This window comes from Ips typographus, linkage group LG2 (genome assembly GCF_016097725.1).
Source record: "Ips typographus isolate SLU linkage group LG2, UJ_Ityp_2.0, whole genome shotgun sequence".
Lineage (NCBI taxonomy): Eukaryota > Metazoa > Arthropoda > Insecta > Coleoptera > Curculionidae > Ips > Ips typographus.
In genome coordinates this window covers 24,733,843-24,747,972 of record NC_138423.1, presented here as the reverse complement: position 1 = coordinate 24,747,972, position 14,130 = coordinate 24,733,843, and the positions used below count along the sequence as shown (strand labels likewise).

Here is a 14,130-nt window from a genome sequence, read left to right as displayed (position 1 = left end):
AGAACCATTTTGAAAATGCCAGAAGCCTCTACAAGTGTCTAATATTTTCCAATAATTTTTTAAAACTGTCAGAGGCCTCTAGAACCATTTTGGAAGTGCCAGAGGCCTCTGAAACCATTTTGAAAATGCCAGAAGCCTCTACAAGTGTCTAATATCTCCCTATTCTATAGTTATGTTATATCTTTAGACTGTGGTTTTACTGTGAGTTCCGTTTAGTTGTGTATTGTAATAACTCTGTAGTCCGTAGTCCAAGATTACTTTACATTTCCAGTCTCGAACTGCAACTTTCAAAATTTTTCGAAAATGAGACAATTTTTTCTTGATTTCTAAACATTTTCTTTTTGTTATATCTCTGTCAGCTTGTGCTAATTTATTTTTAATTGAGAAACTGGTAATGAGAAACTCTGCTAAATGGCAACACTCTCTCAACCCTCAGACTGTGTGTGTACAGTATTCGCAATCAAAATTGAAAAGCAATTTATCGAGTAAATACTCGGCAAAGCACTTCAATTAATAAAAGCTCACTTGTGTCTGCGTCTAGCATTACGACGTCTATCATCGTTGTGATGTCAAGGGCAAGGGCAATTTCTGTCCCCGAGTGAAGAAACCATGACGCACAGTAGCGTGTGCCATAATATGACAAAAAGGCGACAAAATTACGCATTCCAGTGCCGGTCCGGAACATAATCCTGCCAAATGGATAACAAAGACACCGCCGCATACGAATTTGATGTAGTGAATAGGCAGACAGTGGTGGCTGTAATGTATTTTGGTTAGGATGACAGTCAATCATCCCAAGAGTTATAAACATACGTTTGAAGGAAATTATTTTCTTGTTTGAAGGAATCACGTTTGACAAAGTTGTGATTTGACTGTGACAGATCATGTGTAAAATGTCATAGTCAAATTAAAACCTATAGGTATATGTATAGAGTGCCCTTAACCATCAAAAGCGTCGGTTTTTTGATTATCAAAGCAGCTTCTTGATAATAAATATTCTTATAAAGTTTTTGCATCCAGAAAAATTAACGGTTTGGTCTGGTTAATAAAATAATTTCATTTTCAAAATAACTGATCTCCTGAAGTCGTTGGTCTGTATAAGAACAATTTGACTTAAGTCATCCAGTCTGCTCCTGTATTCGTGTCATTCATTTTGGAAAACCTTCCTATTATCTAAAACAATATTAAGAAAACCTTCTGCTGCCAATAATCAAGGGCAATTAACTGACACCAAATCCGCACCGGGTCGATAGCCAGCCATTGCGCACCATGACCACTTCTGGATAGCGGACCACAGTAAACTCTTGGTGCCGTTATGGCACGATCGTCCCATTCATAATCCGGCTGGTGCTCGTGGGAGGATCATCCCAGATCCTAGAAAATGTCGTAGCCGAGCATTCCGCCTGTCGTGTTTCGTGAATTATGACACAATATTCCCACAAGGTAAGTTGAATTTTGATTGTTTCCCTATTTGGAAATTTACGGAAAATTCAATTTCGTTGTTTACTTAGGAAAGTAAAATTTAAAATGGTTTTACTTTGCACAAGATTGGTTGTTTGCAAAGTTTTAGTCATTTGATACGGTTTAGTAACTGTATGGGGTCGTTCTGGTAGCTCATGTAATCTAGAACATCCCCTAAACACTTCCACATGCAATTATTTTCTTAATTAATTAAATTTCTATTAAATATTTATCATGTAATTTGTACAAAAATTACTTTAATCCTACCAAGTTATAATTGGAGTATAAGAAAGTTATAACTAAACTCAGCTACAAAATATGTTTTTATCAGAGATTTGCAAAAAATCGATTTGTTGTGTAAGGAACCAATTGAAAAGAAAAGATAATTAAATAAATACAAGGTATCAATAAGTACTTAAATATTAAAAGTGAACTTAAAATCAAAGTTTCTACTTAAATAATGTTTAAAAATATAATAAAAATTGAGAAACATTGCCTACCCTAACCTAAATTACTTAATTGTTTTATATTGTTTTTGAGATCTCTTCACAAATACTGTACTGAGTGATCAAAAACCACATCTTATTTGTTGTACAGAGTTGCCACATCTACATGATATTACACGAAAATCAATGCAATATTAGACTGTTCTTCTACAAACATATTTTTGATATTTGTACTCTACTTCATAGTCTAAACAGCATTTACCTTAAAGTTGGCTGCCCAAATTTTTTTCTTTTTGGTATAATGACCGTTTTAAACGATACATTTTGAATAGGCTATTTGAATCGTCAAACTTAAGGTAAATGTGGTCAGACTATGATTTAACATAATCTTTAAGAAATGTAATGTTGAAATTATGTGCATGTATTAGAGTGATCAAGGTAACGAATTTTCCAATAAATTGTTTTTATAAAATAATATCATTATTTGATCGAACAAACCGTTACAGATTTATATCAATTTTTTAAAATAAACTACGTACTTTTTCAAGATTGTGAAACAAAATATTGATATATCACGATTATTTTAATGATGCTTTTACTGTATGATCTCAGGTAAAAAGTGTAATTTGTAAGCTATTAAATAGATGTATTATTGGGCAAATGCAACGTTAATAGTGGAGAATGTGATGAGTTTGCTTATCAAGCCATTTGTTATTTTAACTTTTAGAATCGATAATAATAATAATTATACCCAAAATTTGACATACGGACTGGGAAAACTCTGTTTCAAACAATTCTCTCTTCTAAAAGGTTATTTCAATAATAATCTTCCATATTTTTGATCATGACATATAAATAACCAACTAAGCATTTTTAAATAATTACTAAACCTCCCCGCATATACAAAAACTGATTACACTAAACAAACCTTGCTGGAACTTCATTAAACACAATTTACCTGCAATTTTTCTGCTGTTGGTCCACATTTGATAAAACTTGAAAAATGTTTTATGGGTGCATGCTGTTTCGAGTGTTTTATGATGTTCCATGTTTTGCAATTTCCGTGTTTTCAGTAAAGTGGTCGGTGTATGGTTAATGAACAAACTTGTTCCACTATGTTAAGAGAAATTTGTTGGATCAAAAAAATTATTTGACTAAAATATAAGACTTGAATAATTATTTATGAATTTTTAATAATTGGGAACAGTTTATAGAGAAGATAGAAAACGTTAATGGGGTCGTAACAGTTGGCATGGAATTAATTTTGAAACAAACACGCTACTATACTACATCAATCATCACAAGGCTGGAGAACAATTTTGCTAAAAGACAATATGGTTCCGGACGTGAGGATTACATTCGACCTATATTTCGTTTAATTAAGTATTATTTATTCGGAGAATTATATTCGTATTAGCCTTATAACGAAAAATAATAAATAAAAGTTTGAATTAGAGATCTGCCTGCGTTCTCCCAGTTTTTGTTCTGTCTAATCTTTGGTAAGAAATTCGTTCTTTGAAAAGATTTTAATAAACATAGTAAAAAAATAAACAATCTGCAATAAAATATCAAAAAACTTAATATAAAACAGAAAAAAAAGTTATTAAAGTTACAGAAATGTTTCAACCAAAACATGCATTTCAAAAATTCAGATTAATATAACGTACCATATCTAAAGGATACTATTTCCTAGTTTATGGAATTCTGAATGTATGTGAAATTATGTGACAAACGTGATTTTCATAATGTAGGGCATTTTGAATGTAATTCCCATTAATAATCCAAGCAAAATTATTGTTACTTTGTGGTTTACAATTACAAAAATAGCTGATTTTGGGAGTGGGATCTGTAGGTATTGGAAATCAAACATCGCAGTTTGGCCGACGTTTAGCAAAATTTATTTTGAAAAACTTTTTTGTAAGGTGGAAAAGATTGAAGTAAATATGGTATTTGCTAAACAGTCTGAAAGTCCCATTTTACCATTATTATAATTTTCAACTGCCTCAAACATAAGAAGAATTTTTAAAAATTTGAACCTAACCTCGAAAGCAAGACTGCAGTGGCTAGTTTGTAGTTGGTCAAAAAAAACAGCTTTCAGCTTGCTGTTTTTTTTTACCAATCACAAACTACGAACAGTACATGGAGTTACGCAAATACTGCACCTATGGACTTAGTGAAAATAGAATTTTGAAAACAGCATAGTGGACAGTTTGTGATTGGTCAAAAAAGCAGCTTTCAGCTTGCTGCTTTTTTTGACCAATCAATACGCAAATACTGCATATACCATTAAGTTTGAGGTTACGAACACCCATTAAACTGTAATAATTAACTATTTTCTTCAGCTTTAAAAGAATTGCCATTTCTGAAGCTTTAACCTAAGCTTTTATTGGGAATGGCTGAAAGCTCTTCGAAGATAAATCAATTTGGACAGGCATGTTTAGTAATTTGTCCGTGTATTTAGAGCCTCTCTCGAGAAAAAAAATGTCGATGCAATCAACCAACTTGAAGAGACTAAAAAGTGAAGTAAATCAATACCGAAATGCGCTCGGTTTGCGTCAGTAAATCGGGCCGTGAAAGTTTTGAACGAAACAATTTCGAACCCATTTCAAAGCGACTTCATTAATCATAAAACTGAGAAACAATTTGCCAGGACGCTCTTTGACGGAATAGAACCGGGCTCTATTTGGTTTCTCGAATAAAATTTTATTTTTTTTGCCATACCTTCGCGTTGTCGTAATAATTTGTTTTCGGAGCATTTAATCGGAATTTGGTTCGGACGAAATAACCATTTTTAAGGGTGGACTCGTTTATTTTTGTCTGTACACTTGATAAATGTCGAAAAGTTCGCTAGCACACAATAACATCAGTTGTCTGGTTTGTATCGTGTGTCAACTTGCTTGAAGTCTGTATAATGCAAGATAAATAGATATTGACTGGTTTGAGGCTTGTTTCTTCACTTGGGTAACATTTTTAAACAGACCATGATAAATATTGTTTAGTTGCAAATAATTGAAAACAATAAACTGTTTCTTGTACAAAAAAGTTTTCAGAACTTTGACTGTACCTATATCAAACTCAAATTCGTAGCACCTATTCAGATTGTTAAGCTAGTTATTCTCGAATTTTACTTAAAAATAAGTGGAATAAACACACAAAAAAAAACCGGTATGGAAGTTTGAAAAGTATACATAAGATAAAAAGAAAAAACTATAGGAAAGCAGTACTGGCAACAGAGATTTTTTTTCTACTTTTTGCCTGTCTAACTGCATTTTTTTCCTTTCCTGGTTGAGTGTCTGAAACTGGCATGCAAGGACTAAGTCCGGAAATCAAGACAAAGATTGTATTGTGCATGAAACTCATTTTATACTACTAAAAATAATATAAAAGTTGACTTTTAAGGCTAGAACTGACTTTACTAGGACTAAAAAGAGCCCAAAAGTATATTTTCAAGACTTTAATTGGTGTACAACTGAATTTTCTGGACTGGACAACAAGTCTAGAAGTAAATTAAATTTTCGGACTATTTTTTTTTTCTAAAAATTAGTTCTCAAGACTATTATTGTAGCATTTGGTACCAAAATTGTTTACTTTTATTACTGAAGAAACTTGACTTTTGGAAATAGTCTTAAACTCGATTTTTCAGTCTTAAAAAGCACTAAAAACAGTCTGAATTTCTTAGACGTGCTACAATTTATTGCACCTATGAGTGTAGAAGTCAATTTAATAGTGAAGAAACTTGAAATAACATTTTCAAGACTATGGTCAGTGGACACACTGGCTTTTAGGCCTGATAAGTCAAAAACTTTGTAATGATAGTCTTGAAACTTGATTTGAGGCACTGAAAACAGCCTTAAAACAGTCTAGTTTATTAAGAAATGCCCGAATTTTTAGCACTGAGGTGTCTAGAAGTCGATTTAATAGTGACAAAGCTTGGAATGCCATTTTAAGTATATGAAGAATGTAAAAATTATTTTTTAAGTTTGTTATGTCAATAACTTGGTGAAGATAGTCTTGAAACTCGATTTTCCAAGCTGAAAGCAGTTTTGAAGCACTAAAAATAGTCCAGAATTCGAAGAAAATTAAAAGCAAAGTAAAAAGCACGAAAAGTTAGTTTTCAAGACAATTTTCATGAATCTAATGTCAATGTCCTGCATCTAAGACTATTTTCAAGACTAAAATATTGAAATTTGTCTTCAAATTATGAAAACTTACTTCAAATGCAAATTTTAAGCTTCTGATGTCACTTTTCATTAGTTCAGTCACATTTTGGGGTTCAAGTCAACTTTTAAGGTTTAAATGTATGAATTTGTAGTAACAAATTCTTGAAAAAGTAGTTTTTATGTCTACAAGCCAATTTTTAGTATTAAAGTCTCTCGATTTGCATGAAAACTGGTTACAAACACAATTTTTAAGCTTCTGAAATTTTTATCTTTTCTAATTCAATTTTCAAAACTAAAGTCTTTTAGTTTGTCTGGAAACTATGAAAACTGGCTACTGTGTGTGGTGAATTTTCCGTTTCCAATTTTTAAGTTGGATTGGGTTAGTTTTGGGTCTTTGACCGTAATAACGTGTAATAAAGTGCTTGTTCCAAATTTGATCAATATTGCTCCAACGGTCTGACAGTTGTGACAAAAAAAACGATTTTTTAAACAGAAATTTGAAGGGCTGTATTTTCCTAAGGAAGAACTTTTCAGGGAAATGACATAATGAATTTCAACTTATTTTTTAATTGGCTATGGTTTGGTGAATTATTGACATTTAAAACTGGACCACCCTGTATATACTCCACTCCTCTGTACGGTGTGGAGGCTTGGACGCTGTCAGACGCTAAAGGAAAAAAAGCTGCAAGCTTTTGAAATGCGGATTTTTTAGAAGAATTCTTAGAATCTCTTGAATAGAAAGAATTACAAACGAAGCAGTACTCCGAAGGATGGGATGTGAGCCTGAAATCATGCTTACTGTAAAGCGTAGAAAATTAGAGTATTTTGGCCATACCATGAGAAATAACAAATACAGAATTCTCCAAAGATGACCAAGAAGAAGAATAATTTCATTGCTGTAAAAATTGTTTGGAGCAACATCTACTGAACTGTTGTGCAGCCAATAAGATCCGTCCGTTACGTATCGGATAGGGCAATAGAAGAAGAAGTTCAGTGTTAAAATTAGGTAACTACCAATTAAAAACCGTAACAGTTTGAGTTCCATGTTTAAAATTTTCATGAACGCCACTGGTTCTTATAGCCCAACAAATGGGTTTCATTAGTGTCATTACTTCCATTTCCACGCCCACTAGCATTAACTTTTAATGCGTTTCGTTGAATAAAACCCTGGAAATAGCGATTCCATACAATAAACGAGTTTTACAGCTAATTGGACTGGAAAACTGATTAGCAACGAAATTCATATTAATAGTGGCCCAAAATTATCATCTATATTCCACCTTCGACGTTCCATTCATATCTAAATCACGATAAAATTGCAAATTTCCGATTTGTTTATGCCACTCTAATTGGTTCGGTTCAAGTTTTCCAAGTTTCAGCTTTATATTTGGAAAGCTGCGATGAAAGTTTGTTCGTAACATTGCAGAGTTCATTAAAGAGATTAAAACTTTCCTACTGGAATGGGAAAGAGACCTCTCAACTACCACTGTTAAAACCGTACAAAATTGACGGAGAAATCCCAATTATGAAGCTTAGCTTCAGGCTATTTTAAGATAATCAGTAATATTTAGATTTCATTTAAAGGAATTCAAAATTCTGAATAAAGTGAGACATTTTCTACTTTAAACCTTCAATATTTTTATGGATTTTATGTATCATTTTCTGTTGTAACATTTGTACATACAAAGAGCGTAACAAGAAGGGGAATATAATGCATCAATGTGTATGTTTTGAGCTTTTATTAAATGAATTATTACAAATTTAAAAAAAAAAAATTTAATACCAACTTCATTTTGTATAATCAAATTATTTCTTAAAATCAAATATTTTTTTATTATTTCAGCTGGCCGGCCCTACAAAACAACTTTTGATCACAGGAAAATCCGAGTACATAGGACAGTTTCTAGCCTCGTTGGCGGTCTCTTTGGGGCCCTTAGCCTCCGGGTTGGGCAAGGGCTACAGTTCCCCTGCCATAGCCTCATTACAACAACGGGACGCCAAAGCTTTTGACGTAAATGGACAACAAGCGTCGTGGCTAGCCTCGTTGAGTTTGTTGGGGGCTCTTTTCGGGGCTCCTTTAGGCGGTTTGGCCGTCAAATGGGGCCGAAAACGGACTCTTTTAATGGCCGGAGCGCCGTTGTCAGTTTGTTGGTTTTTGACTGGGTTTGCTTTTAGTGTAGAGGTAAGTTAGTTTGTTGTCAGATTCAGAAATCATTAATTCAGTCATGTCCACATTGTTCGTAGTTTTTGATTGGTCAAAAAAAAGCAGCAAGCTGAAAGCTACTTTTTTGACCAATCACACTCACTGTAATGAAATTTACACAAATGCTGCATATGTGGACTTAAAATAAACACATTAAATCCCTTAAAATTCATGACAATAAAACAATTAACTTGGTAGAATTATTACTGAACCAGGGATGGGCAATTACATGAATATTGCTACATAACATACTACATACACTCGTGTAAAAAATGTCGCTAATGTACTAAATGTAATTAATTACGTAATCTGCATAATTTTTAGGTTATAGTCTCACAATACCCTGAATCAGGGTTCTAACATGTTGTATTTTGATTTTTATCGTGGCAAAAATGTGAAGATGTATGAAAATAACCGAAAACTAAGGGTGGTCTTAACAAATGTTACTTTTAATCAAGCTGAAGATATTCTCGATTATTATAGCAATAAGATATATTTGAACAGGGAATATTAGCATCCAAATAGTATATTTCATTACCAGTACAGAAATGAGGAAGTCATGCAAGAACGGAAAATCCATTTCTGGACGAGTAATGGACGATATTTTTTATTATACTTAGGTACCTGAAATCAACATAAACAAAAAATATCGCAAAAAATTATTAAGAAAATCGGGAATATTTATTTTTATTTTTAAAACAGTAAAAATGTAAGTACATACAACTCAAATTAACAAAAAAAAATACAAGTAGGTAATTCTAAGAAAATTAATTTTGGACAGAACCGTTATTATTAATAGTAATATTTATTGTACAATTCGTATTATTGTTGAAGCTCAATCCCTTTTGCATTTCTTTTTGTTGAACTAAAGACTCTGCTAAAGATGTTGAAGCGGAGTGTTCGTGTGTGCTTTGGTTCTCTTGATTGACTGTTACAGATGTTGTAGTTTCCAAGTTACAAGGGCTAAACAACTTCCGTGATACTACAATTTTTCTTTGTATGGACTCTTCTATATATCCTTCTGCTACATTGGAAGAAAGCCATCCTCAGTGTCTTTTCAAAGTGAGCAAATCACCGCCGTTTTCCACCAACATGGTTGCCGAAGAGCGCCTTAGCCCATGTCCGGTATATTCTTCGAGATTTTTTAGTTTTAGGTATTTTGCAACAAGTTTTGGAATACCACTGATAGTATGGCACCCAACATGTTGAGCGTAACATCTTTGGTTTCGGTATGCAACAAATAATCTTCTACTCTCCATATGTTTAGGGCGGAGATCTGCGTATTTACGGTAAATTGTACAGGGATCGAATTTGCAATTTTCATTGGTAATGGTAAAACTTCTTGACCTGTGAGTTTTTCCATCTCGTAAGAACACGACAAGGAAACGCCCATTATCTTCCACATCATCTAAACTCAAACGTATTAAATCATCTCTGCGGCATGCACCGAAGATGCCAAACACTAAAATTACTTTTGCTAGTAGATATTCTCCATCTGAAGCTTCACATAAAAATTTGGTTACTTGTTCTGCTGTAAGAATCTTGGATTTCTTTGATAGATATCCTACAGCTTGTCGTTTCAAAAAAGCAATCGTTTTTGGATATTGATGGTGAGTATTTTCTTTTATTGCCAAACAACTCTTTAACATAGAGAATCGACTCCATAAAGTGGAGGATTTCATAGTGTTGGCTTTTTCAGAAAAATATACTAAAAGAATATCGTCACTCACAATTTTGATTCGTTTCTGAGTCCGCCATTCGGTAAAACTGTTATATTCTTGTTCATATCTCAACCTGGATTTCACTGGTAATAAATCTGCACTCACTTCTGCCGCTCGTTGTAAGATATTTTCGGGAATATCCCGATTTTCTTCACAATCTGAATTCATTTTTGCAAAATGTAATAAATATATAAATACTTAATTTTCACTGACAGAAAATAAAATTTGTTATTAATAAATAAATCGTTGCTATAGACACATTACTCGTTTCTTTTTTTTCTTCGGGTTGCCATAGGATATCTAGTATCATGGATATCTATGTTTATTATTAAGCGCACGGAAAGAGGGATCGGGAAAAAATTTCCGTGCGCTGTTCCGAAAATGTCATATTTACTGTATTTTATAAACAGTTGAAAATGTAGTATTTTCTGTTAAGTATAATAAAAAACACATTTCTGGGCCATAGAGTCGAATTTTTAATTTGTTACATATTAATTACATTAGATACATGAATAATTTAACTACATTTTTACGTTAACCACATGTAAATAATTACATTAACTACATACATAAACAAAACATTTTCTCATTTCAGGTTATGTGTTTTGCTGCATTCACTAGCGGTTTTTTGGTCGCCATCGTACAACTAGCGGCTCAAGTGTACGTTAGCGAAATAGCGGCTCCTTCAATACGAGGAGGGCTGAGCGCTCTGTTAAAAATCTCCGGCCATGTTGGAGTCCTAGTGGCATTTGCCGCTGGGGCTTTCCTAGATTGGAGGCAACTAGCTGGATTTATTTCGTTCGCCCCGGCTGCCATGTGTCTGGCCATGCTCAGAATCCCCGAAAGTCCCGGCTGGCTTGTGCTCAAAGGTCACGATTCTGAGGCGAAGAAAGCTCTAAAGTGGCTTCGAGGCGACAACGTGGATCTGCAACTTGAACTTGCTCTTTTGCAAGCGCACATAATGTCCAACAGGATACCGAGCGATCCTAAACTGCTGGTGCAATCCCTCAGGACTCCAGCTTTAATAACGTGCGGCCTAATGTTCTTTCAACGTTTTTCTGGAGCTCACGCGTTCAATTTTTATATGGTCAGCGTGTTTAAAGAGACTTTCGGTGGTACTAACCCTCACAGTGCTGCTGTCGCTGTAGCTGTAGTGCAATTCCTCTCCTCCTTACTGTCAGGTTTACTAGTTGATAGTGCTGGACGGCTACCCTTATTGGTAGCATCCAGTGTGCTAATGTCTTTAGCTTTAGCATCTTTCGGATCGTTTGCTTATTACGAAGAAGCCAATCCTAAAACGGTACCACATCTTGACTGGATACCATTGCTATGTGTTCTAATATTCACTGTAGCATTTTCGTTGGGTATAAGCCCCATATCCTGGTTGCTGGTCAGCGAATTGTTTTCGTTGGAACATCGCGGGTTGGGCACCGCTTTAGCGACTGCGTTCAGCTACTTATGCGCTTTCGTTGGTGTGAAAACTTTCATGGATTTCAAACAGCTGTTAGGGCTGTACGGAGCTTTTTGGCTGTACGCCTTCATATCGGTTTGCGGTCTTGGTTTTGTGGTTTGTTGCGTACCGGAGACTAAAGGACAAAATCTTACAGAGATCGATACGGGGATTAGCTGACCTCATCCGACCAAGAAACCACTTCGGAAGGTTTCGGTCAATGTCGTAGTGGAAAGGTATTGTTAAGAAAGTTTTGGTTTATGCAAGGTGGGTATTTTAGGTCAAATGTCACAAAATTTGCTAAAGTCAAATAATTGGAAATGCAATATTTTTGAGGTCATTATGCTGAGTTTATTATACATTTAAGTTTAATATTATTAAAATACTTATACACAAAAAAGCGTCTCTAGTAAATTCCAAACAGTTCTCTAGAGATGAGTAAATTGAGAAAAACAGCAAATAATACAACAAATTAACTATACAATTTTTGAATTTATTTTAAGTTGAAAATACTTTGAAAGGAACTCCTTCCTTTTTACCACATTCTATTTTAATAAATTGTAACTTTGACCTTATAAATAATGTTACTTCAAAAATATTGCATTTAAACCATATTGAAAACTTGTGATAAGGTCGAAGAACGTGCCGACATAATGGATATTCAATATTTAAGCTGTTTTACTTTTATAAATAGTTGCAACGTACACAAAAATGGTTGGGAGAACACAATAACAGCTCTAAATGGGTTTCTTTGACCTTTTTAGAGTTTTCAATACGGTCCGAGTGTTTTTAAACTGCCCAACTTGTATATTATAGCGATCACAATATTGTCACACATCTTGGATTTTATAATGAGTGAAGAAAACTGTCATGTCATTTTAGACTAAACCCACTTTTTCTAGTTACTTCCTGAAATATGAGTTTCAGAATGGTTTAGCATAAATGATTTAGGAAGAGTCCATTTTATTATCATTTTGGTCATTTTTACATAAAATTGAATTTTCTATCAAACTTTAAAGGTTACATGGTTTGCTTAAAACAGCAATTTTTTTACTCCAAGTAGGTTTTACAGGCGATTTTGTCCCTGACTGTCCTTTCAAACTGTGTTTCTGTCAGTTCAAACTTTGACACAGCTTCTCTCCCTGACTGTCCAAAATTTTGTAGTGTTTTTTCATGTTATTGGATAGGAAATTTAATGAGAATTCCAAAAATGTGCTTAAAACAGCAATTTTTTTACTCCAAGTAGGTTCTACAGGCAATTTTGTCCTTGACTGTCCTTTCAAACTGTGTTTCTGTCAGTTCAAACTTTGACACAGCTTTTCTCCCTGACTGTCCAAAATTTTGTAGTGTTTTTTCATGTTATTGGATAGGAAATTTAATGGGAATTCCAAAAATGTGCTTAAAACAGCATTTTTTTTACTCCAAGTAGGTTTTACAGGCGATTTTGTCCCTGGCTGTCCTTTCAAACTATGTTTCTGTCAGTTCAAACTTTGACACAGCTTTTCTCCCTGACTGTCCAAAATTTTGTAGTGTTTTTTCATGTTATTGGATAGGAAATTTAATGGGAATTCCAAAAATGTGCCTAAAACAGCATTTTTTTTACTCCAAGTTGGTTTTACAGGCAATTTTGTCCCTGGCTGTCCTTTCAAACTGTGTTTCTGTCAGTTCAAACTTTGACACAGCTTTTCTCCCTGACTGTCCAAAATTTTGTAGTGTTTTTTCATGTTATTGGATAGGAAATTTAATGGGAATTCCAAAAATGTGCCTAAAACAGCATTTTTTTTACTCCAAGTTGGTTTTACAGGCAATTTTGTCCCTGGCTGTCCTTTCAAACTGTGTTTCTGTCAGTTCAAACTTTGACACAGCTTTTCTCCCTGACTGTCCAAAATTTTGTAGTGTTTTTTCATGTTATTGGATAGGAAATTTAATGGGAATTCCAAAAATGTGCTTAAAACAGCATTTTTTTTACTCCAAGTAGGTTTTACAGGCGATTTTGTCCCTGGCTGTCCTTTCAAACTATGTTTCTGTCAGTTCAAACTTTAACACAGCTTTTCTCCCTGACTGTCCAAAATTTTGTAGTGTTTTTTTATGTTATTATATAGGAAATTTAATGAGAATTCCAAAAATGTGCTTAAAACAGCAATTTTTTTACTCCAAGTAGGTTTTACAGGCGATTTTGTCCCTGAATGTCCTTTCAAAATGTGTTTCTGTCAGTTCAAACTTTGACACAGCTTTTCTCCCTGACTGTCCAAAATTTTATAGTGTCTTTTCATGTTATTGGATAGGAAATTTAATGAGAATTCCAAAAATGTGCTTAAAACAGCATTTTTTTTTACTCCAAGTAGGTTTTACAGGCGATTTTGTCCCTGAATATCCTTTCAAACTGTGTTTCTGTCAGTTCAAACTTTGACACAGCTTTTCTCCCTGACTGTCCAAAATTTTGTAGTGTTTTTTCATGTTATTGGATAGGAAATTTAATGAGAATTCCAAAAATGTGCTTAAAACAGCAATTTTTTTACTCCAAGTAGGTTTTACAGGTAATTTTGTCCCTGACTGTCCTTTCAAACTGTGTTTCTGTCAGTTCAAACATTGACACAGCTTTTCTCCCTGACTGTCCAAAATTTTGTAGTGTTTTTTCATGTTATTGGATAGGAAATTTAATGGGAATTCCAAAAATGTGCTTAAAACA

The 14,130-nt window shown here is 33.8% G+C and overlaps 1 protein-coding gene across 1 annotated transcript; it reads left to right on the top strand.

The window, feature by feature from the left end:
- The first annotated feature begins 1,151 nt into the window (after positions 1 to 1,151).
- LOC145724941 (facilitated trehalose transporter Tret1-like) lies at positions 1,152 to 13,418 on the top strand. Its single transcript, XM_081973447.1, has 3 exons — positions 1,152 to 1,443; positions 7,911 to 8,249; positions 10,587 to 13,418. The coding sequence occupies exons 1-3, from the start codon at positions 1,423 to 1,425 to the stop codon at positions 11,619 to 11,621; spliced, it is 1,395 nt and encodes a 464-aa protein (XP_081829573.1). The 5' UTR covers positions 1,152 to 1,422; the 3' UTR covers positions 11,622 to 13,418.
- The last annotated feature ends 712 nt before the right edge of the window (positions 13,419 to 14,130 follow it).

Excerpts from the sequence above, each read along its gene's own strand:
- LOC145724941 (XM_081973447.1), top strand. The coding sequence starts at position 1,423 with ATGACACAATATTCCCACAAG. Across the intron at positions 1,444-7,910 it reads TGACACAATATTCCCACAAG|CTGGCCGGCCCTACAAAACA; the intron begins GTAAGTTGAATT and ends TTATTATTTCAG. Across the intron at positions 8,250-10,586 it reads GGTTTGCTTTTAGTGTAGAG|GTTATGTGTTTTGCTGCATT; the intron begins GTAAGTTAGTTT and ends TTCTCATTTCAG.